General features: G+C 34.5%; 1 protein-coding gene across 5 annotated transcripts in view; it reads right to left on the bottom strand.

The window, feature by feature from the left end:
• Nucleotides 1-25310, bottom strand: part of GPATCH2 (G-patch domain containing 2) — a 167819-nt gene that overhangs the window by 138328 nt on the left and 4181 nt on the right. For 4 of the 5 annotated variants that reach the window (XM_060091430.1, XM_060091432.1, XM_060091433.1 and 1 more), the window contains exons 2-5: nt 18629-19348; nt 13200-13261; nt 10160-10342; nt 9612-9691 (exon numbers count right to left, since the gene is read on the bottom strand). In XM_060091430.1, coding sequence (XP_059947413.1) covers nt 9612-9691; nt 10160-10342; nt 13200-13261; nt 18629-19348 — 1045 coding nt within the window. Of the gene's footprint in view, nt 1-8431; nt 9485-9611; nt 9692-10159; nt 10343-13199; nt 13262-18628; nt 19349-25310 lie in introns of those variants that run through there. The other variant, XM_060091434.1, reaches the window with a different exon arrangement.

The following is a 25310-nucleotide window of genomic DNA, read 5'->3' as shown; positions in this document are numbered from 1 at the left end:
TTTGTGGATTGGAAAATTAAAAGAATCTATCAAAGATATATATAAATGAAATGGGATGAGATGAAATCTAAGTAATAACTTTATTTTCAGGATTATGTAGTTTTTAAAGAAGCATTTTTAGACTATAGTACAGGAAACCCCTTTTATTTATAAGACTACTTTGTGAATTCTCAGTTGTTCAAATTGACCTTCAGTTGGAGGATGTGCAGGTGACTTCAATATAGAAAGCACCTGTTAAATATTATTTGGAAGTGTTCTACCCATCATTGATTTTGAACTTTTCTGATATTAGATACCTGACATATCTGAAGGCAAATTAGAAAACTGAGTTTTATAGACCATCAGAATAATTCTATCAACAACATAAAAGACAGAAAACCAGAGTGGAAGCTTTGAAGAAAGTGAAGTGTTTGCAGCATTTCTGTTTCCCTGATTTTGATTAAAAAAAAAGAAACCAAGAAAAATATTGGGTACTCTGGCAATGTCACCATAATTTTAAAGAGCAACAAGGAATGGAATCTTAAAAATAACACAAATGAATCTACATACAAAACAAAAACAGACTCGGAGACATAGAAAACAAACTTATGGTTACCAAGGGGAAAAGGAGGGAGAAAGGATAAATTAGGAGTTTGGGATTAACAGATATAAACTACTATACATAAAATAGATAAGCAATAAGGATTTACTGTTGCACAGGGAACTATATTCAATATCTTGTAATAACCTATAATGGAAAATAATCTGAAAAAATGAACATTCATAACTGAATCACTTTGCTATACACCTGAAACTAACACAATATTGTAAATCAACTATACTTCAATAAAAAAAAATATCTCACAAAAGGACAATCAATGTGATTCTACTTACATAAAGAACCAAAACAGGATTTAGGAATACATATGCATGTGGAAATTTTTAATGTCAGAGGGTTGAGATACACAGAGGAATTAGAATCTTCTGTTTCTGAAGGTGGGTGATGAGAATACGGGCATTTGTTTTTCTGTTATTCTGTAAACTATACATTTATATCACCTATGCACCTATCTTTATATAAGATATTTCTAAATAAAAATCATGCCATACCTCAAAAAAAAAAAAAAAAAGGCAACGAGGAAATGGGTCTTCAGTCAACATTTATGGAGTCAAATAGTTACCAACCAGCAGTCTTAATTTCTAAAAAGAGCACTTTAGAGCATATTGCAAAGGTTTCTTTTTTTTTTTTCTTTTTTGATCGTGCTGCGTGGCTTGCAGGATCTTAGTTCCCAGACCAGGGATTGAACCTGCACGTTCCCTGCAAATGTTTCTTAGGATACAACAGAAAATAAAAATATTTAAATGATAAGCATCATAATCTTTATAAGAAGTATTTTTTAAAACCGCAAACGTTTGCAATCCAATGTTTTTAAGGAGATTCATTAAAAAGTCCATAGATCATTTCTTCAAAACAAAAAAAAGAAAAAAAATCAATCTTAAAACAAGCCATTTCTTTACTAATAAAGTGAATGACCTAAGAATTTGTATGCAAGTACCAATGTGAAAAAAATGAAAAGAAAGCATGGCATTTCATGATCTTTAAAAATGTAATCAAAAGACTGGTTACCCTGCATAATATTTAAGTAGCCATTAAAGCATGAGAAAAACTATTAGAATATTAAAATATTACATTTCTGAACATACATTATGATTTAATCTAAAGTGGAAAACCAGAGTAGTATATAAATATTTGGCACCTGCAAACTTTCTTTAAATAAAGAACAAAACATTCAAAAGCTCCAGAAGTAATACTGTGCTTTACAAATAAAAGTGTCCTTTTGTCATTTGCAGGCCCACATTTTGTGGACATTTAAAAGCTGTGGTCAATCTGGTCTGGAATCAGGAGAGATGTCTAGGACATAACCCAACTTCCTGAATGAACAGGTGTGAGTAATGCACACTCTTGTTTCTTTCCCCACATTGTTAATAAAAGCAATGAGAAGAAAGGCACTAGATCGACCAAGGCTGAACATTATTCCAGCCTGCAAATCATATTCTCTCCAATCACCTTCATATTCTGTAGTTCACTATTACATTACCCCGTTTAATTTTCTCCATGGCCATTTTTACGTCCTCACCCTCCTCGCCAACCAAGTTTATTTTTACTTACTAAAATATAAGCTCCAGGGAACCTTGTCTGTTTTATTCACCATTGTAATCCCCGAGACCTAGAGCAGTATCTAGCACATAGTAGAGGCTCAATAAATACTTGTTGAATGAATGGATGCTACCCAAAGGTTGATCAGGAAATCAGATCTGGTAAAATAAAGGGTTCAGTCGACTGTGGATCCCACCTCCTAGGGGAACAGCTAGAGAGCTTTAGACTCCTGATATAGTCTTAACTTGTAACCACCCAATGTACGCTCTATAGCACTGTCCATGTGATCTTTCAAAAGACAAATCTGATCCACTTGAGCCCCCAGATATTACATCAGTTCACATGCATTCCCACGGACCATAAAAGTCTGAAATGATATAACTCCTGCCTACCTTGCCAACCAAACCCTGTCTACTGTATACTCAACACAAGCATACCTTATATTTCAGCAACACTGGATTCAGTTTCCCGAATATTCCACGCTGTTTCAAACTTAAGCCTTGCCCGTTCATGTTTTTCTGTCTGCCAACTCCATTCCCAATGAGTTAGTGAGCTCCAACTCAAACTTGCAGTCCCAGCTAAAAGATCTTCCTACTGTGTGAAGTCTACCCAGAATTTTGCCAAGTTCCATTAGAAAGGGGAGGAAAGGAATAAGAGAAATACAGAGGATATAATCACAGTTGAACTGAAGTAGAAATGTGACAGAGGCCAGGCACGTTATACAAGACTGGAGCGACAATGAGGAACCACAGAGGGCAAAGCAGGGAGAACAAGATGAAACAGAGAGCAAGGAAGCAGACCTGAACTGGCTAATGCTAGAGATCAAGAAGAAGGTATCGAAAACTACCTGAGGAACAAAGAAAAGGATCAGAAAGTTGCATGTGGGTCCACAGTGATTAACCTCATGGAAGCAGTAAAACATTTTAATGATTATTTTTATTATGGCATACACCTTGACTGTGCTCACTATTCAAGACAGCAAAGAATGCTGCAAGGATTTCAAAATAACTCATACTTCCAACAGCATTTTGTAGGAAGGAAGATTTTTTCATGATGAGAATTTATTTTTTATTTATCAGTAGCAAAAGAATAAACGTCCAGACTGCATTAATTCTGGTTTACTAATGGAAAAAGAGAAGTTAAATATGTAAGTTGTAAACATTAACCTACATTACAGGGATGTTCTTAGGATTAAATGAATCAGAATATATAAATAGCACTTAGAAAAGTATCTGACATATAGTAAGCATCGTAATAAGTGCTTGCATTCATTGCTAACATTCGCTTTGCCAGGTTCCAGATTTCTGAAACATCACAAACCGAAAAACAATATATGAAGCCAAAGCAATTCTAGTACTGTTATCAGAGAAGCAAGCATAAGTAGTTTAAATAGATGGAAAAAAAAGTATGTGTGGCCAAATTTGACAGTATTAAAATACCAAGATTGAACATATGTTTATATAATTTTTCCTAAAGGATTTTTAAGACTCAATATGGAGAACAGAATAAGCATTCAAATACCTGCTGAATGAATGAATGTATTATTATATACCTGTACTATTTGAATTTGTATATATTATGTTCTACTTTTAGTAAAGTGTAATATAATAAAACTAAATATCATTATTAATACAGATACTGTTTTTAATGGGACAGAATAAAAAATTGTTAGATTCATATATTCAAATATCAATTATGGATATTAAATTTATATGACATGAAATATAAAGTTGTGAATAATCACACTGAAATACAGAATTTTAAATCAAAGAAGAGACACTGTTAAAATGTCTTCTGTAAAAGAAATATTTATTATAAATCTATTAAGCAGTACTTTTCAATGATATAATATCTACTTTATCTCAAAATAAATTCAAAGAAAAAAACATCAGTTTCTAGTGTGAAATCTGGAGCTCATGTTGACTTTGAGATAAGATTAAGAACTAAATTATTAACATACATAGTAACAGATTAGAACATACATGATACAATGTATATTTAGAATATAAAAAATTCTAAATATGTATTCTTTTTGTATTCTGCAAAGTATCCAAAAATGTTTAAAGGATACAAATGAATATCAATTCACAGAGATTATAATTAAGCATTTAGTTATTGAATTCCATTGAAAAATATTAGATAACTAGTTAGCACATGGTCAAATTATAGTTGAGGACATATGCTGGGAATATATTAAAAAATCATTTTAGGTCTGTTTTCTGTTATAAAGTTTCTCCTTTATCTTAGACTAGGCTAAAAGAAAAGTTTATGTAGTTCCCTTATTTAAACCAAATCCACTTAAAATGGGCCTCCTGTTGTAAAAGGCTATAAATCGGACTAAATATTTCTACTCTAGTATCCTAAGAAACAATAAAACAACAGTTGAGTAAGACATACAGAGTAAATCATTATAGTATCATTATCAATATGCCACTTATGAAATCCCGTCTTCTATGACTTCATAAAAAGGAAAAAAATTGTAGTATTCCTTTTCTCTTACAGAACGAATTGACTCAAGAGTCTGAACAGATATAAGTTACTGCATTGTTGAATACAAACAATATGCTTATTGTATAGCATGACAATTTAGAATAAGGATTGATGTTCACATTTTTTTCAAATATTTAAATTTGATAAACACGTATTAAATAAAAAGTCAATAAAATCAGATTCATTTTCTTTGCTAGAATAACCACCACCACCATCACCATTATACTTTTTCTCATTCCAACCACACAAAAAAACTGGACTGAAACAATTATAAAATCTCAAGATAGAACCCTATAACCCTTATGTACAATTCTTTATGTAATATTTATGTTGGACTTCAGGTACTATATTTTAAATGGAGCCATTTATTTACTGATCTTTCAACAGACTACTCAATTGGAATGCTAATTTAGATAAATGTAACCCTGTGGAAAGACCATCCATTTCAAAAAAAAGAAGATCAAGATCTCTCATCCACAGAACACACTGATTAATTAGGATGCTTAGGGGTAGCACGTCTCAGCTAACTTAAATGCTATGCTTAAGTCAGGTTAGTCAGATTCACTTTGCCAGTACAGTATCCCAAAACTGATTCTGGGACGGTTCATTATTCTGAAGATTATCATTCTGAATTGTACCTGATGCACAAATTCTGGAAATACAAGAGATTCAGGCTGAATCTCCTGGATAATGGCCCCATAATTATTATTTCCTTAATTCTCCTAAAAGAGGTGAATATAAGGGCTGGTTAGTTGGGCTCCAATAACCTAGTGCCTTATTCTAACAGAAGGACAGCAATAGTTAATTCCTCTTAACATTAAATTCTCAGGAATATATCTGGATTCTCCCTTCATGTACATGGACAAAATTACTTTTTTTTTTTTTTTTTTTGCGGTACGCGGGCCTCTCACTGTTGTGGCCTCTCCCATTGCGGAGCACAGGCTCTGGACGCTCAGGCTCAGCGGCCATGGGTCACAGGCCTAGCCACTCCGCACCATGTGGGATCTTCCCGGACCGGGGCACGAACCCGTGCCCCCTGCATCGGCAGGGGGACTCTCAACCACTGTGCCACCAGGGAAGCCCCAAAATTACTTTTAAGAATCAAATAACTCTGGACCAAAACCTCCTAAACAGTGCCGGTCTTTCTACAAATAAACAGCTTAATAATTGTGGCAGTTGGGGTAGGTGGGGTGGAGACGAGAAATTTAGAACAGGATTTTTGGTTTGCAGTTAGGTTTTGAGATTCAATGCAGTGTCTGTCAATTTAAAATTCATTCAAAATTATTCTTCACAGACCATATTAAACACAAGGGCCAGCTCAAATATGAATGAGGTACAAAAGAAACATAAAAGGCTGCAATCAAAAGCACTTTAAATATTAAACATGAAGGGATATTATATATAAAATACGAATAGATAAGTTTTAAAGTCTAAAATTCTGCACTTTGACCCATGATACAACTGTTCTTTACATCATGAGCTTCTGTGTTTAATATATCTAATAATATGTGTGACCATCACTTATTTAATATACATTATGTGACAAAGGTGGTGCTGGACCCATTATGGAAACACAATCTCATTTAATCCTGACAACACTTCTGCAAAGTAATCACTGTCTCTATTTACCAGAAAGAGAAAATGAGGTTCAAATTGTAATTACAAGTAAAAAGAAGAATCAGAGTGGGGTTTCACCAACGTCTGACTTCAAAATCTGTAAATTTTCTACAATACCACTTTGTTCTTCTACAAAACTAACTGCAGTCGATCCTCACTCCAACTTGTAGGTCCTACATATGCAAATTTTCATATCCACTAAAATTTATTTGTAACCCCCAAATCAATACTCATAGTGCTTTCATGGTCATTCACAGATGTGAGAAAAGCAATGAAAGACTTGAGTTACCTGAGGCACATGTGCATGCCCTACTGAAGTCAAACAAGGCAACACTGCTTTCTTGTTTTCAGCTCTTAATACCGTAAACAAGTGTCCTTTTTGTGGTTTATTTAGTGCCATGTTTTCCACCTTTTCGCGCTTTCTTTGGTGATTCGCTGTGTTAAATGGTCCCCAGGCATAAGGCTGCAGTGTTGTTTGCTGCTGCTAAAGCACAAAGAATGCTGTGCTGTGCCTTACAGAGAAAACACACGTATTAGATAAGCTTTGTTCAGGCACGAGCTATAACGCTGTTGGTCATGAGTTCAATGTGAATGGATCCACAATATATGTTAAATAAGGTGTTTTTAAACGCAAACATACATAAAACAAGGCTATGCATTGATCGAATGATGAAAATGTCACGACCAAAGGCTCACAGGAACATAACCCTGCGTTTCTCTTAGGAGCAATGGTTCAGCATTCTCTAATTCAGTGTTGCCAGTGACTTTACAGAATATTACTATGGTGAATAATGAAAACTCTGATTGAAAGTTTTTCTCCAAAAATGTTTACATTAATATTTCAGTAAAAGATTCTCCTTCTGTCATTTCCTTCAGAGAACATCATTATTTTTTGTAGTTATCACCCATCTGTTTAAGAAAAAGAAACCCTATGCTGTCATTCCATTTAATGGGTTGCAGCTACATGTGTCTGACTTTGCTCAGGAAACTCATCTCTCTTAAAAGCAATCTGGCTTTCCAACGTGAAAGTCTAAGGAATTAAGTTTCATTTCTTACTAGTGGATGTCAGAGCTACTGTTTAAAGATGACTGTTCTGTGAGATTACGATTTTTAAGACTAGATTGTTACATGTAATAGGGACAGTACAAGCAACAACAACAAAAAACTTAGCATAGGAATTTAAAAATATCAGCACAAATTGGAACTCTTACCTTTCTTGCCCAAGTCAAATATTTTATTGAAAAAAAAAAGAAGATAACAGTACTTAAAACTCTAAACAAGGACAATTCAGAATTGCAAGAAAGAAAACCTGAAGGAGCCCATTGTCTTCAGCAAAATTTTGAATACAAAAAACGTGGACCAGGAAAACAGTTTGTGGCCTAATGCACTAGTTCCATGATAAACACCATATATAGTATATCTCCATCAAGAGAAACTTAATCACCTTTTTACAATTGAGAGAGGGAAGGCAGCTTTTACTATGGTTAAGCCATGTATCATCAATACCATGAAGCTAGCCTATCAGTTGTAATAGCTTCTATAAAATACCACAGTGAGACTGCAATAAGCCTAGAAAATGGGCTACAAATCCCAGCTATGCTCAAGCAAGCAGTGAACCAAAAATAAAAATAGGTAAAACTGAAACAAGAGCTAGATAGCATTCATCTAGATTTATGATTGGTAAGGCAAAGTTCATAGGCCAAGGTTTTAAAGTGACTTATTCAGATCTAAAAGACAGTCGTTATACAAAATAAAATAAAAACATTTATGTAAATTCAGAAAAAAAATCACGAAGTTTCACTCCAAAGGACATAGCACAGAAAAGCTTACTTACAATGACCGAATACCATATTATTGTTCCTCTAAAATATCACTTTAAATATGCAAAGGTAAAGAGACTAAAAGTTGCACTTTACCACTCTTAATCTCTCCAGTTTAGACAAGCAATCTAAAAGATGTCACACATTCCTACTTAATACATTTGCTGGAATCTTTCAGATTGTAACTTTAGGTAAAGAAAATGTCAACTTTAAGTTTCTTTTCCAATCATCATATTTAAATTAGCCATTAAATGCTGAATTAACAATTAATCCATACAATAATATAAAAATACATGTATTAAATCACAATTTTCATCGATTATTGGAACTTAATAAAAATATTAATCATTTTAATATAACCATTTTGAAGAACTGGGCTGAATGTAGGGTAGTGTCTAAATTATACCATCAATAGAAATGTTACATTTTCCCTTCTGCTTGGTGAAAATGAGCTCATGCAAGTATTTTTGACACTCACAGTGACACACACATTTGCCATTCTAAGGATGTGTAAGCAGCTCTCACTTTTAAACATGACAACATGATTCAGTCATACAGTATTTGTTGAAATACCAGCTTTCACAAGATTTCAATACGCTCTAAGCAAGAATGATCATTTTGACGGTTTCAGGTATCAGACAGAGAAGATAATTTAAAAGGTAAGAGTAAATGATTCCACTAGCACAGACTAGTTATCACCGTGACTAGTTTAAAACTAAGATTTTTCCAAGTACAATAAAAACTGTACTATAAAATACAATGGGTTTGCAATACAGAGCAGATTATCCAAGTAGAAAGCAAACTTGAACAAAATACAAACTCTAGCAGATTATCAACCTTACCTATTACTCATCTTAGCCCTTGTTAAAATACCCTGAGTAAAATGCAAATATTTTAAATAATGTTGGCTATATAAGATTTCTCTAAAAATGAACCATAAATGTCAATGCATCATGTTTTTAAATTTACAACAGTCAGATATGTAAAAATGAGTTCTTATCCAGTCACAATATAAACATTAAGGAATACTGATGTGAGATCTGGAAGTTTTTAATTCTCTAGCTTTTGTTAGCATTTTGGCAAAGCAAGTGATACATAAATGGTTTCAATGTAAAAAAAATCATAAAAGAGAAAAATATATAAAATTTACAGTAGTTTCTACCCACCCTGGGCCAACCTAGATCCCTAAAAGCCTCCCCCATCAGGTTCACTTCTGACTAAAGGAAGAATACCAGTCCTCCAGCAAAAACAGCCCCATCTTTTCATCAAAGAGGCTCTCACTTCAATGATATTCCTCCAGGGGAAGAGGACAGGAGCCAGGTTCCCTCGAATGTCATTCCCCAGATGTTCAAAACGTAACTAATTTATTAGCATTAGAAGATTTGGTTTATAGGGGAATCTCACTGGTCCAGTTTGTAGCCTACAAAAAAATGGATTATTTTTAAGTATAACATTAGAATATGAATAAAGGATGAGGATGTGGCTTTTTATTCCATAGAAATGGATACATTTCCAAACATGAGAAGTAAACAAGAAAGCATGCCTACCATTGAAGTTGGGGTCCCTCCCGATTTTTTAATATTCTTGGAAGGCATTCCATGAAGGCGACTGAGTCTGGCTTGGAAACCTGGAAAATCAAAGTCCTCGATTGAAGAAGGGTCTATGATCATTGGAGCATGGAATAAGATCCTATCAATTCAAAATTCAAAGTCAGTTGGAGGGGGGAATATATTGAACAGTAGTGGGGAAGAGGTAAAATTCACACTTAAAAGATCCGAACCAACGCCTAGTAGGGTTTTAATGCAGCCAGCACATGACAACCAATTGTTTAAGCATTAGAGTATTATCCAGGGTTTTTCTTTCCTCCCAATTTATCTTTCTATAATTTCAACATTTTTACCATGGGCCTAGCAAGAAAGCAAGTCAACCTTCCTAATAAATTGAAAGCATGAGAATTCAGTGGGAGCTGAATTGCTGGTCACCATGTTTCCTCATAGCATCTTGTGTCTAGTCCATTTAGCACCTCCTCTTTCAACGACTCTTCCTAGACTGACTATAAGTCCCCTGTATCCACCAGTCAGGCAGTGCTACTGACCTCTTCTTCCCGGATGTGACATAAGGGGGAAAGAACCAGTTAGGATACTTTCAAAGACAGGATCTGGTAAATTTTTGTCTAGATCAGTAGGATCTTCCTTTTCCCACCAGGGAATGACTCCAGTGATGCCACAAGCTCCCCCTGATTCCTTTTCATAAAACCAGTCGCTCTGCTCATCATCACCTGTGCAAATACAAGAAATTCCCCAGAGGTTCAGTTTTATCATCCAAATAAACCGAGTTGTCAGATTAAGATTTAAAAAATACAAGATGGTAATTAAATCTGAATTTTAGATGATTCATTTTTAATATAAATATATAGTACTTGTACAAAAGTTTTAGTATATGTCCAAATACGAAATGGGTCCTACTTATACTAAAAAATAATTATTTCTCTAAAATTCAAATTTAATTGGGGATCCTGTATTTTATCTGGCAATCATCTATATAATCTATAAAGAAAACTTTTTATTCTACACCACGGTTTCACTTAAGAAAAAAATTTTTAATACTATAACAAGAACTTCCATCAATAATAACATAAAATGTTATGTTTCAGAACAAATTTTAAAATGTGAAAAACAATAATATACTGGTTAATCCTTTGGCAAAAACTGTAGGGAAATCCAGTTAAGTTACTACCCTTTCCATATTAAGGAAAAATAAACCTTAATCTCCTGCCAGGAATTAAAAGGTATAAAATTATAGAACTCGTTCTTTGCAGCTGATAATGGTATATAATGAGCTTAATTTCATGATTTCTATGGAGTGCAAAAGGGGAAACAATCATGAACAGATGTGACTAAATGAAATTAATCTGATTAAGTTCATTAAGAAATAGTTGTGAAAAAGTTGATTTTAAATGAAAAGTGACAACACTACAGAGTTTACAGAGAAACTACACTGAACCTCTACAAGCAAGGTATTTTTAAAACAGAATACTATTCATAGTAAGTCTGACTTCTGGGAACATCCTTGAGTGTAACCATGAAGTAACAATCAATTTAAAATTCAGTTTGAAATGTGCCCTTGGTGTGAATCAACAGTATTTTGTATTTTTTTAAAAAAGGAATAATAAAGAGATGTATATGGAGACAAAAAAACAAAAAACACTCAAAAAAAGCAAAAACAGAAAAGCAGATGGTTTTAAAAATAAGACACAAATAACATTTTGAATATGATCTGAGATTCATTAGTCTTCTCCACAATTCTTAGAAAAACTACTAGCTTCTAAGAGGGTCGTCACAACTGCTGTAAACTTTTTCCCTTTACAGAAGATTTCTGGTTGCCAAAATCTCTTACTACAAATGTTTTTAAACACAAACTAAAAAAACCCTTAAACTTCCATTGAAAATGATTTTATGGGAAATTGCTGTATTTAGAATTATGAGGGAGTTAAAAATTTAAAGCATTTGGAAAACCAAAGTCACCTGTTTATTTCTATTGAGGATTTAATAAAAATTATTTTTTTTAAAAAACAAGCAGAACTCAAAGCACAAATATATTAGTACTTTCATTGAGAGTTATAGTAGAAGTTCACAGGTCAGGTATAAGCATAAGAAAAGAAAGGGAGTCACTTGAAACTGACTACCCTAGATCTTAATTCCAATTAGACAACATTATAATAGAAAAATGGGGTTATTTTATTTTTGATGTGATACACAACTTTATTCTTAATACAGAAATCAAATAGCTACAGATTAAGAACTTGGGTTCTAAAGTCAGACAGAACAATTAGATTTCTACTGTTTTGTAACACTGGGGAAGTTACTTCAACTTTATTAGTCTGGGTTTCATCATCTGGAAAAAAAAAAGAGGGGGAGATCTCATAGGGTTGTATTAAGAATCAAACAAGAACTTAAAGTAAATTAAATGTAAAAAAGCACTTAGCAATATGAAACATAATAGGCTCACAATAAATGCTAGCAGATTATTCTAAGCCATTCAATGCTTCTCAAAGATGGATAGGCTTGTCAAAACGTTATTTTTTTAAAAGGTGTTTTCATTTCATTTCATTACCAAAGGCAATGTTTATAACATAACTTTGGGTAGACATAGGTGTTTTAACAAGAATTTAGGTTTATTATCAAGGTAGTCAAGCTTACTCTTAGCCCTGAGGTTCTAACATATTTCAGTGAAGTCTATGGTCTTCAAAACAATTATGTATCTATTTATCAGGCACAAATGGTTTACAAGTAAGCAAAAAGGAATAATAATTTAATTTACTTAATTTGTACTGCCAAGAGGAGGAAAAGACTAAGAAAAAAAACTGTGGGGCAGCTATTATTTTATCCTTTTTTTCATAACATCATTAAACTATTTATAATTGAAAAAATAAATTTTGTGGGGTTTTTTTCCCTTTAGAAATTACTGCTTTCCTCTAAAGATCTCAAGAAAGGAAGAAAACACTTATGATAAGTATTCATATGTATTCGTATCCTGCCCCCTTAGTAAGGTTTTCATATTTTCTACTGGGACAGGTAGTTTCAAAATAATGCCATGTTAAAGTGTGAAAAGCTTCAGGAAATTTCAAAGATGGGAAAGATGTAAGTTGCAAGACATTACTGTTTAACAGTGTACAATATTGAATTCGGGAAAATGGTCTAATTACTTACAAACTGGATAGGATGAATAAATGTCACAGCTGAATAAAAATGACAAATGACTTGCAAATCCACCTTTATTAATGCTTAAACAGAATTAAATACATTTGGAACCAGGCGGAGAATGAGAACCAGGGTCTTGTGAACTTGCTAAAAGAGACAAAATTGAAAAGACTTGAGGTATGCAAAGCTTTCTCAAGGAAGATAATCCTTCCTTAACATTATTAACTCCACAGACTAGCTTTTGGAGATAATTAACTACTTTAGGTTATGAAGACATAGCATGGAAAGGAACTAAACCCCAGTCCACTGAGTAGTGTGTGGATTGCACTAAGGTAAATGGATTGCAGTCATCAATTTATGAAATAACTAGAAATAAGCACAACTTAAAAATGAAGGCGTTTTTTGCAAAGAGATAAAAAATTAGCATCTCAGTACCTTGTCTTCCCTCATCATTGGTAAACAAACCAGCATCAGTGCTGCTGAGACTGCTGGATTCACTAAAATAAGGGAAAAGAAAAAAAAAAGAAAACAGATCAAAAGAACAATTGATCTCTCAGTTGTCAAATTTTAAAGAGACATGGCAGCTCAGAGATGGAACTTAAGCCTGACAAAGATCTGAAAGAAAATAAGATGATTTTTTAAAATCAAACTGCAAATATCTCGGTTCCATTAACTACAGAGCATATTATTTTTGGCACATAAAACCACAGGAATCTAATGGGACTCTGACAGCAAGCCAGATGTGACTGCAACGAGGTGCTGACACAATTGATGCACTTTATTACCTACTTTCATCAAATGCTTACTGCTCCTTTCTTATTCCAGGCAATTCAGCTTGAGCCCTGAACACCACTGCTCAATAAAATGGGGAAAGTCTCAATCAAAAGCAGGCTCAGCCTTTCTTCAGCACATGAAATAAATACAAGGGCCTGGGATAGAATTACTTTTCATAACCATATTTGCAAATATTCCAGAAAAGACATTACTTAAGAATTCCCAACAACTCTATTATTTGGCAAGGAGGAAAAAAGTTTACAATGGTAACAATCCATTAAATCAAAGCTAAGGTCTCTCTGAGGAGAAAATGAATATTGCCAATTATTAAGGAGGAAGTATACAAAAATAACAGGTTCTTATTATTTCCACAGAAGTTGGAGAGTATGATACAGAGTCAAACTTAACATATAAATGAAAATAAACAGTAAATATTCAACTGACATGAATTAAACTGTCACTTAGTTTTATCAGAAGCGATGCTTATACGAGAGTCTAGTTAGTTAAAACCATAAGGACAAGGTCAGATAATAAGGGGTTTAGTTTTTAAAGAATATTGAGTGATGTTCTTAAAAATTCTCATATACTCTCTTTTTACTGTAATTCTTAATCCTAACCAATCAGGAAATCGCCCCAGGTGATTTTTAAATTATAATACTTTTCCATCAACAGGGAGAATTCTGTAATCTTAGCTTAAAAAAAAAAAAAAGCATCCTAATCTGTTTTAAAATATTTCAATTGGGAGTTCAGCTTTAAAATTATAGATGAAATTCTAAATCCACATACTTCTTCTGAATATAAAATATCATTTCAGGTTTTGTTTGATTTTTAAAAAATAAACATAAACAAAAAGTATAAAAATTTAAGTGGCACATTCTCCCAAGAAACTTAATTAGTACCTTTTTCTTTAACTTTCTTCAAGTTAAGTGAATGTATGAAACTATCCTGCACATATGTTAAGGAAAGAAAACAATACTTTTTAAAAGCATCATATCAATACATATTTTCTTATTTACAAACAGGTATGCTCTTCTATACATAGTGGTGTTAGAGTATTAAAAACACTTCAGAAACTTTACCTTTCTGCTATTTAGCTGCCCAAACTACTATGTTATTTTTTTTTTAATCTGTGACTGAGTAGTGCTTTCTCATCTGCCCTCATCAACACAACTCTAATAAAGGGCCTTAACATACATACCTTGGGTTAAATTCTTTTTCTGAAACCCTCGAGGCAAAATTATTTAAAATTCATACATTTTTACACTTTAGAAAGGTACATTCTAAAATGCCTAAGAGGAGTCTGGGGTAGCACTTCATAATCAAACATATTATTTTTTCAATTAAATGAAGGAATATCCATGTTAAATACAGGTCAAGTTAGGTCTGGCCACAAATTAATTAGTTTTTCACAGCTTTCAGGATTCAGATTTGCAGATAAAGGGCTGTGAATCTATGTGCCTTTATTTATTTATTTATTTATTTTGGTACAATGGTCTTCCAATCTCTGAGCTTAGATTTACCCCCTTTAATCTATTCTACACATAGCCAGGTTCATCTTTTCAAAACATAACTGGTTGACTAAAAATATTATGGTATCCTGGATGGGATCCTGGACCAAAAAAAGGACAGTAAATAAAAACAAAAGAAATTCTAATAAAGTACTGACTTCCGTTAATGTGTCAACACTGGCCCATTAGTTCTGACAAATGTACCATAGTAAACGGATGATATTACCAATAGGAGAAGCTGGGTGTAGGAAGTATGGGAACAGGGTATACAGAAACTCTCTGTGCTATCTTTGCAAGCTTTCCGTAAATCTAGAACTATTCTTAAAGAAAGCTTATAAAACACACAGGTGCATATATGTGTGTGTGTAAAAAAAAAAAAGTTTATTAAAATTCTTATGTATAAAATAGATAACTAGTAAGAACCTGCTGTATAAAAAAATTAAATTAAATTAAATTCAGAAAAATTCTTAAATTACTTCCTCAGATTTATTGGCTTAAATTTAGTTATCAAGGCTTGCCATGTATGGGCTCCCACCTAAATTCTTCCCATCCCCATCTCTGGTCCTTTTGTTTATGTCCTTTCTCCAAGAGGTATCCCTATCTCCTTCTCTCTTCTCTGCCTGCTGTTCTTCTTAAAGATACAAGAAAATCAGAATTCCCTCTCTAAGATCAGCTCTTAGCCCTTAAGGATCCTTGGCCTACTTTGAGATGTTTTTACACGTGTTTTAAACAACATGCTTCCTTATTTACGTTTCATCTAATTGACATCTAGCTAGTTGCTCCAAGTATATCATGTAGTTGTTAGTGGGTACAATAAATCAGAACAAGAACTTAAACAGAAGCAAGGCTTTCCATTTTCAGGACCTGAGGGTCATTATGGCTTATCTTCAAGGACACCTCTTCCCACTTTTTTTTAGTATGACTTTTATAGCACAGTATTTAGAGGAGAATATATTCCATGAATGCTTGTGGAATTAATGCATGGATACCAATCCCAATCCCCTGCCCCAATCTGTTCATTTCCTATATTTTCTATTCTTGATACCTGCGCATCATCTGAGAGTCCTCCTTCTCATTCATCCTCCCAAAAATATAGGCAGCCAACCTTCCACTGATTCCAACTCTTAAAACTGCTCCCATGTTTTTTTTGTCCTCTACTACTGCTGCCATAATTCACCTCCCTCTTAAGGATGGACTGGAGGTCAGCCAAAACTAAACGAGCCACTGTTGTCAAGGTCAGGTATCTTGATAAAATATAAATCTAATTGACTAAAAATTCTTCACTGACTTCCCATTACTTACCTGATGAAATCCAAACTACCATTGCACACAGGCCTTCAAAACACAATTATTGCTGTAGCCTCCGTTCCTACTTTATGTGATGCAGTTACATTACCTATACTTTCCCACATACATAGCACTTGCTTCACAACCATGTCTCTGCATAAGTTATTCCCTCTACCTGGGATGATCCGCCTTAACGCCTCGATATCTGAACAAGGCTTTCAGTCACAGTTCTTTAGGAAGTTTTCCCTCACCAGTACCTTCCACTCAGCACATTTCTTTTTCATCGTTTGCTTGTTTGGCTATTCCAGGTTATGAGGCTGAAGAGAACCGGGGCTGTGTTATTTGTCTGGGGACCATGAGTGGTGAACAGTAAACAGCAGTTATTCAAATGTGTGTTAAATCACACACACAGAGTGAAGTAGTTCCGTTCTTGTCTATAAATCAGTTCCAAGGCAATATATAGCTTTTTATAGTAGGAAAGCTTTGGAAGTGGTCTCAAAAAATGCTTATTCTTGTTGGGAAGATACTTTAAATATTTAGCAATTTTCCCACAGAAGGAATGTGCACCTAACTCTTAAGTGACCACAAAGGATAGCTGTATAGGTAAGTTTAAAATAAGAGGAAATAAATTTAATTTATTCAAGAGTGAAAACATCATTTTTGAAAATTTGTACTTAGGCTGTTGACTGCTGGGTAGCCTGATGGCACCTAATACTCAAATATTTTTTACAATGAAAAGAAATGAAGAGAGTTTTATCTCATTTCTAGTCCAGGGTACATGTCTGTCAATAAAAGGAAGACATCAATAAAAGGAGGGGCTTACACAATCAATCCAGAAAGCAGGTAATCTGTGAATAATCCAGAATTGAGGATTTATCTCCACTGCCACACACCCTCCCTCCCAGCAACTAAGCAAGATAATTACTTTCAAGTCAAGCTGGATGGTCCTCAGTCACAATGGCCCAATACTTGCATACAAATAATTCTCATTCCGGTATAAAAATGACAACTTTCGGGCCTCCCTGGTGGCGCAGTGGTTGAGAGTCCGCCTGCCGATGCAGGGGATGCGGGTTCGTGCCCCGGTCTGGGAAGATCCCATGTGCCGCGGAGCGGCTGGGCCCGTGAGCCATGGCCGCTGGGCCTGCGCATCCGGAGCCTGTGCTCCGCGGCGGGAGAGGCCACAGCAGTGAGAGGCCCGCATACAGCAAAAAGAAAAAAAAAAAAAAAAAAATGACAACTTTCTTGGAAGAAAAGCAGGTACCATAAACTTCTCAAAACCTTCCTGAAACATTTATGTAATTTTTAGTTCTTTAGGAAAATTACATAAATAGCAAACCACCTCTAATAAAAGGTCCATTCTGTAAACTTATACCAGGTCCTATGCATATCTGTAACCACATTTACAAGGGGAAAGAAAAAATATATATATATGCGCTTATGAGGTCCATAGCTCACAATCCACATGATTAAAATGATGCCAATCTTACCAGTTAAAAATCAAATACTCTCTCCCAGACCATTTTTAAAGAATATTCTTTTCTTGACCATAGTTGTGCGTTTGATTTCAAGGACATGCTTAAAAGGATGAACAGTGTCAATGTTTTCTCATTCCTGCAGGTAACATTAGTTCTGTGTAAAAGAAAAGTGATCACTTACCTTTTGAAGGTGTCAAAACAGTCCTTAACAGCTATCATTGTGGTATACCTCTTTTCTAGAATGGCCAGATTAGACTAACTGCCAAAGGATTACTGCTTCTCCCATTTGTCTAATGACAAGATCAGGAGTTTCTAGACTATAAATTGGGTTTTACAATTCATAAGTGATCAGAATTCCTAGCAATCTACAGACTTCTTAAAATATCTAGCCACTCACGGTGAAGTGGTATCAACTTTGGTTCTCAGGAATCAGAATAAACTGATGAACCGTGACACTAAAAAGCACCAACGGCTAAAGCTCTATAATTAAACAAGTAAATAATTATAAATGCAATTCTAACAGTTATAAATGTGCTGTTATTCAAAAGCATTCTTTCCCATTGAAAATCCATTTCCTTTTCTCTTTGTAGCTGAAAATTAAGTCATTATAACACAATCAAAAGACTGTTCATAGATCAGACAAGCAATTTTGCTTTGTGCTAAACATCATAAATTATAAGTAAATATAACCACGGTTAAACAGTAATGTCACTACCATTATCATAATTTATGATTATTTAAAAATAGAATTAAAATCCGAAACACATTCAACGGCAAACAGTGGAGACATATTTTTATATTCAGAGAATAGAAAAGTCACCTTTCACTCATGAGTTCGTCTGAGACTTTTTGCTCTTCGTATCCCATTTTGTCCTTATTCGTCTGGCTCGTTTCCTCACTTTCTAAGACTACTCCTTCGTCTTGGATTTTGGGTCCTTGTCTAACTATTTTCAATTTCCTCTTCTTGACTTTGTTCTTGGTAAACTCTTGACATTGGTAAGCTCTGTTGTCATTGTCCATGTCCTGATCTCTACAGCCTTCGAGGGGCTGGGTCACCGTCCGCTTGTTAGCGCTGTCCTGCGGGAGGTCCACTGCCATGCGCTTGACCTTCCTCCTCCTGCGCAGAGTTCTGTTCCCAAGGCTGTCCACGGCAAAATCAGACTCATGCCAGAGAGGCCTTTTCCCTCGAACGTTATTATTTAAGTTCGATGATGGCCTGCGCTTTGCCACTAACATTTGGTCGTCAGAGTCACTGTGATCTTTTTTATTATTATTGTGATTCTCTCTATAGTCCTTGCTTGGTTCTTCTAAACTAGAATCAGAGCCTTCACTTAAGCAGTGACTGGTCTCCCACGGGTGATGAACATTATACGACCTCCGTTTTCTCCCTCTCCGTTTCCTGGCCTGGCGTTTCAGAGGGCAAGAGATACTTCGAGAATGGTCTCCAGTTTCGGCAAATCCACCTCGAGCTTGCTCCGAGCTCTCCTCCAGGGCTGAGACAAGATCGTGAACCAGTTCTTCCATGGTTCGACTGAAATGCCTACATTTTTTTAAAGAAAGAAAAAAAATTTACATAGTCAGAGTCAACCATATTAACCTGGTTTATTGCAGCAGACAATTCATTCTAAATCTGACTAGAATTAATAGTTATTATAAAGAACTGTGTAAAAGCTGCTTAATTTTCCTATCTAAGATATTACAGTTCCAAATATTCTGACTCAAAATTTTAAGTTTTTTCTCGTATAAGTACTTTTATTAAACACAGGAATTACTTCAAGATAGAGTAAGCATAATATCAGCAATGAAAGAGCCCAGTGATTTTATATTTTTACTGTCTAATTATGGAAAAGTTATTTCTCCTTAAATCACCATACCTTAGTCTACTCCTGTCCTTTTCCTAAAGCCAGTTTTCAGAGCAGATGTACAGAGTAAAGAGAACTTTCGCAGTCCCCCTCCACCACACACACACACACACACACACACACACTAATTTCTAAGGAAACAAGGAAACATATAACCCTCTTCTCACCACATGCTCTACCCAGTCACTGCCATGACATGCGAGGCAGACAGAAAGATAGGCAGCTACGTTCAAGGTTTGTAATATATGTGAGAAGAAAATTTAACCAAACGCTAGGCATATATTGTATTGAGACCACACTAATCTCGCAACCGAGTGCAGCAGAAACTCTGTTTGTATTCAACCTGGAGCCCCACTGATCTAAAATGGCCCATCGTTTTTCTTACCATTACTCTGAAGCAGTCTCTTAGGCCTTACAAAAACAAAAAACAAAAAACTGAACTATGTGAGAAAATCATCCACTAGTCAGCAGGGCTAAACATTAGTGTTCTTTGGGAACTTCTGTAAATTATACGGGTCCTTTCAAAACCCAACAGGGCCCAGACACATGATTTTATTTTTTAAACATTACAGGTAATTCAAATATGCACCATTCTTATGAAGATCATGAACAATCATTTCTTAAACTGAGTTCTAGAAGCACCTAGGATCAAAATATTCTCGATTATAAAGGACTGTATAGTTTCTAGAGTTTATAGCAGGGGCAGGCAAATTTTCTATAAAGGACCAAGTAGAAAATATTGTAGGCTCCACAGGCCATTAGGTCTCTGTCACAACTACTCAACTTTTCCCATAGTAAGGCCAAGATAATCATAAGAAATACGGAAATGAATGGATATGGCTATGTTCTAATAAAATTTTATTTACAAAATCAAGTGATGGCCAGCCATAGTTTGCTGACCCCTGGTCTACATACAATCTTTATAGTCTATAATTTCAGGTGTTCACAAGTTCCCTTGAACGACTTTCAACTTGATCTTTTCATTTTAATGATAACTTGAAAACAAACACATGTGTGATTCAACTGGATTTAACACTTACAATATGAAACACACATAAGGCTTCCAACACTTGAGTATTTATTATGTGCCAGGCTCATTTCTAAGTGTTTCATATGCATTACCTCATTTCATTTTCACATAATAACCCTATAAGGTGGTAGCAGAAATACACAGAAACAGAGATTTAAGGTAGGCTTGCCCAAAGTGACACATGTAGGAAGTGGGAGAAGCAGGATTCAAACTGTGGCAATCTGGTTCCAGAGCCTGAATGCTCACCCAACTGCAGCCAAGAACAGCTACACAAGTCCAGTATCTGGTTTGCATTTTTATTTATGATTGATTTAGCAGCAGGGGATACTATTTATTGTTGAGACAGATTTAATACGCATCTATGTAAAGCTGATGACTCACAGTTAAGCATTATATTCTTCTGAACAGAATAAAGGGATGAGAGACCTGAGTCAACATAAAGCACTGGGCAGTTGGGTGGTGAAAGTGAGTCGAAAAGAACCAGTGATGTAGTCCTCAGTAAAATGCATACTGTGAGCAATTAAGTAATAGGACATTGTCTTTCAGTTAATGTGGGTTTGTATTTTCCAGATCTATCTCCTTAGACATTCTGAATGAATAAACAAAAAGTTTATATAGACAAACATTTTTCAAAAACATGGGGATTCAAATATATATATTTTAAATGAAATCTGGAGGGCCGCTAAAAATTTCTTTTTGCCTTTAAAAGGTTACTTGGGTTTCAGAACACTGAATTTGATGAAGAGAAATATGCGTCACATAGGAATTAGCATTAAGCCAATACAAGGGCTACAATTCCAACTACATTGATAAGCCAAATGGATCTTATTTCAATACCTAAATGTTAATAATTGCCTTTTTTGTTTTCCATTTATTGCAGTGAATATTTTGTTTTTTTCCTTTAACACTATTTCTTTGGAGGAAACGTAGTCTGAAAATTATTATCTCTGAAAACAATACTGTACCTTTAAAAAAATTCACTGGAAGCCAGTTTAACATGTACTACAATAAAGATCCTTTGTCTAAAGGAAGACTCACCATCACCTGGTTCTGGAGGAATTTACTTTTTGAAGAAATAGTTTTCTTATCAATGGGTGAATGACTGGTTCTAAATAGTAATATGAACTTAATTAACTCAATGCATGAATATAATCTCCAACTAAAATTGCAGGTTATTTTGGAAGTTAAACTTTAGTGCTTTACTTTAGAAGAGAAAAATGTAATGGTCCTAACATTAGAAAGAGCTTAGCACATCAGATTTAATCTACTGAAATTTGATACTATTCATTAATTTCATCTAAATTAATTCATTATACTGCTGTGACTAATGCAGTTTAATCAAATATAACCAATAATATTACTAAAAATGAAAGCAAAATTTCTTTATAACATTATTAAAATTGTGTCAGCCTTATCTGATTTTATATTGATTTTCTTAAGAGAAAATAAAAAATATTTTAACTAGAAGAATCTAATTTATTCCATGATGTGATTCAAACATGAATCAACGAAAAAACTACTTTAAAAAGCTTTTCAAAAAAACCCCTATAAAAACACAGAAAAAATACATTTAAGTGACATTCAGAGTTCAAATCACTTTTTCCCTTTTAGTTTCAACTCACCAGAGTCCTGCAAGTCAATCTCAACCAAAACTCCTGTAAATAAGCCAGTACTATTACAGCTAGTCAAGCTGCTTTACTTACACCTCTCAGGTAAAACTGGTGTTAACAAGCTTCACAGAAATAGTCATTATAAGAGACCATCACATGACCAATAGCTCATTTATTTCCTTTGCCTTGGCAGTTACTGAAGACCATTGCCCGGAAACATTTTATCCTAAAGATATTTTCCTAAGTAAGCCCTTTCTTACTGCAGGCGAAAACTGGAAATACGTAACTTTTCTGTACAAAAATCTATGTTTATTAAGCAACCATAGTTTTAAAGACTGAATTATAGTAAAATCCAGTGAATTACCACTTAGCTAATTTGTAAGTTTTATATTCATATTTATAAAACAATTTCTCTTCATTTGGAACCCAATGGAAATGAAATCTTTTGGGAATAGTTTGCACTGAGTATAATGTCTGAGAACACTTCACTAATCGTTTTCTTAAGCTAGTCCAAATGAATAGAATAAAATTACAGTCCCACTATTTATATAAAGTTGGATTTTATAAAAGGAAATGACTTGAATAGATAAGCATTTTGTTTTTTCAGGTGGTATTATATTATGCTGAGCAATCTATAAAATGTATGATCAACCCAGAAATTGATATGCCAGTTTCAGGTAAGAATATTTGGCCAAAGGTCAAGTTTGTTTGTTTGTTTGTCCTCCTCCAGGCAACATTAAACATCCAGTAAAATGAGTGAATTTCTTTCCTTGGCTTCCTTTAACACCAAGTTCTAATTAATTCAGAAAAGGGCTTCCTAAACAATGTATGCTCTAGAGTGAGGAAGATCAGTTAATGTAGAAAACACTGCACTGAGTTTAAGGGTTTTTTCGAATGTTTTTGGTTCAAGGAAGAAGAATCAGGAAGCTGCCCTAGTCCTAAGTTACTGCTCCTATGTCCTCAAAGAACTGACAAGTTGACCGAAGAACCAAGGGCCTCAAAGGGAGTCAACAACGTAGAGCCAGGCATAGCAGGAGTTGAAGTCCAAAAAGCCCAGAAAACAAATTCCCCCCAATAACCAACAACTAACCATTCTGTCAATGATTATTACTTTTTTGAAGCCTGTATTGGCAATAACTACTATTCCTAGAAGGGAAAATATAGCACATATAGGAAAATTAGGGAATAATTTCCTTTTCTGGATACCGATAAAATAACTATAACAAGAGGATGGACATGTGTGTCTACTGAATAAACCCACCAAGTTCATTATAAAACAAAAATCTTCCAGGTATACCTAAAGGGTAATTGACTACAGCTTTCACATATCTAGTTAAGGAAAAAAAAATTAAATACTCTTTACCACCTTGTACATGGTAAAATTCTCATCTTCATCTCTGTAAAAGATTAGATCTTCTACAAAGTTAAGTAATTTTAGGAGTGGAGTGCTAAAAGGTACCTATTGCTAAATACAACTGTTCAATTGGCTTCAAAAATTAAAGGGAATAACGATTTACGTGTTAGATTCTGTATGAATAAAAATTCAGTGAGTACAAAAACACTGAACCAACAGTACATAGTCAAGAACTATGCTGATGAATATAGACTATTACTACCACAAGCTTAAGAAGAAAATTGTTTTGGAATTAGCATGCCTTGATATTCATGTTAGCTTTTACTTAAGATAGGAAAGTTTGGTTGGTCCTAAAAGTATATAGCAAATAGCCAAACAGATTAAAATGAACACATTATAGTGTAGACCATGACCATGGGAGACTAAACAGGCAAATGATGAGCCTCCAAAATGCCACATCAAGGGCTAAATTTTATGACTAATTTAACAAAATATGATCCATAAGAATGTTCTAAAGTTTTTTTTTTTTTTTTTTTTCGGTATGCGGGCCTCTCACTGTTGTGGCCTCCCCCGTTGCGGAGCACAGGCTCCGGACGCGCAGGCTCAGCGGCCATGGCTCACGGGCCAAGCCGCTCCGCGGCATATGGGATCCTCCCAGACCGGGGCACGAACCCGTATCCCCTGCATCGGCAGGCGGACTCTCAACCACTTGCGCCACCAGGGAGGCCCAGAATGTTCTAAAGTTTGATTAAGATTTCTGCTGCTCATAGGAATTTACAGATTTCCTTCCTTAATGGTAATATTATTTGTTCAAACAAGTCTTTATCTCAGTCTAGTAACCTATTAAGAGATTACATCTTCAATTTTCTCTATTTATGTATTTTGGGACAGCTCATAGGAAATTAATAATAACTCTAACATTAAATGGTAACACTTGGGCTAGTTTAGAAATTCCTTGACACATCTATATAAACCATTAACTATAAGTAATCTTCTCTCTTTTTTAAAAAAGTAGCATGGGGGGGGGAATCTATCTTATTCTGAAACATGCAAATGATTAATTATAACTTTATATTGACACTAGGCAATAAATATGGAATAGAATTCACTAGGGGGAAAAAGGCTGGGAGGAAACTGTAGAGAACATGAGCTTTAAGAGTCAAAGCAAGAATCTGGAAGCTAAATTATACTATAGTCATCAGCCAGAGGACCTTGGACAAATTACTTATCTTTTGATTCTGTTTCTTCATCATAAAAATGTGTATGACTATCTTGTAGGGATTCTGTGAGGATAAGAATGGGTACTTATGTGTGAGAGCAGTTATTTCATCTTTCAACAACTTCTACACACAAATAAGAGGAAATTGTTATTGAAATATCAAATCATTCTTGTTTTGAGGTACAAAGTATACTATGAATCCTGAGTATGTCATAATAAAAGCTAAGACCATCAACTTTTCTGAGTTCTTGAACCTCTCTGAATGATGGTGAGAGAGGAGTTAACAGACATTTGTAAAAATCTTGCATAGGATTTCAAGAAATTTAAGCACTTCCTTAAAGACTTTTATCGATTAAAAAAAAACAAAACCAAAAATCTCAGGTTAAAAAAAAATTAATGCTGTGTATTTGACCTACTCCTATCCTAA

This window comes from Mesoplodon densirostris, chromosome 2, assembly GCF_025265405.1.
Source record: "Mesoplodon densirostris isolate mMesDen1 chromosome 2, mMesDen1 primary haplotype, whole genome shotgun sequence".
Classification (NCBI taxonomy): Eukaryota; Metazoa; Chordata; class Mammalia; order Artiodactyla; family Ziphiidae; genus Mesoplodon; species Mesoplodon densirostris.
The sequence above is the reverse complement of the archived record's forward strand: the minus strand, read 5'-3'. Positions and strand labels throughout refer to the sequence as shown.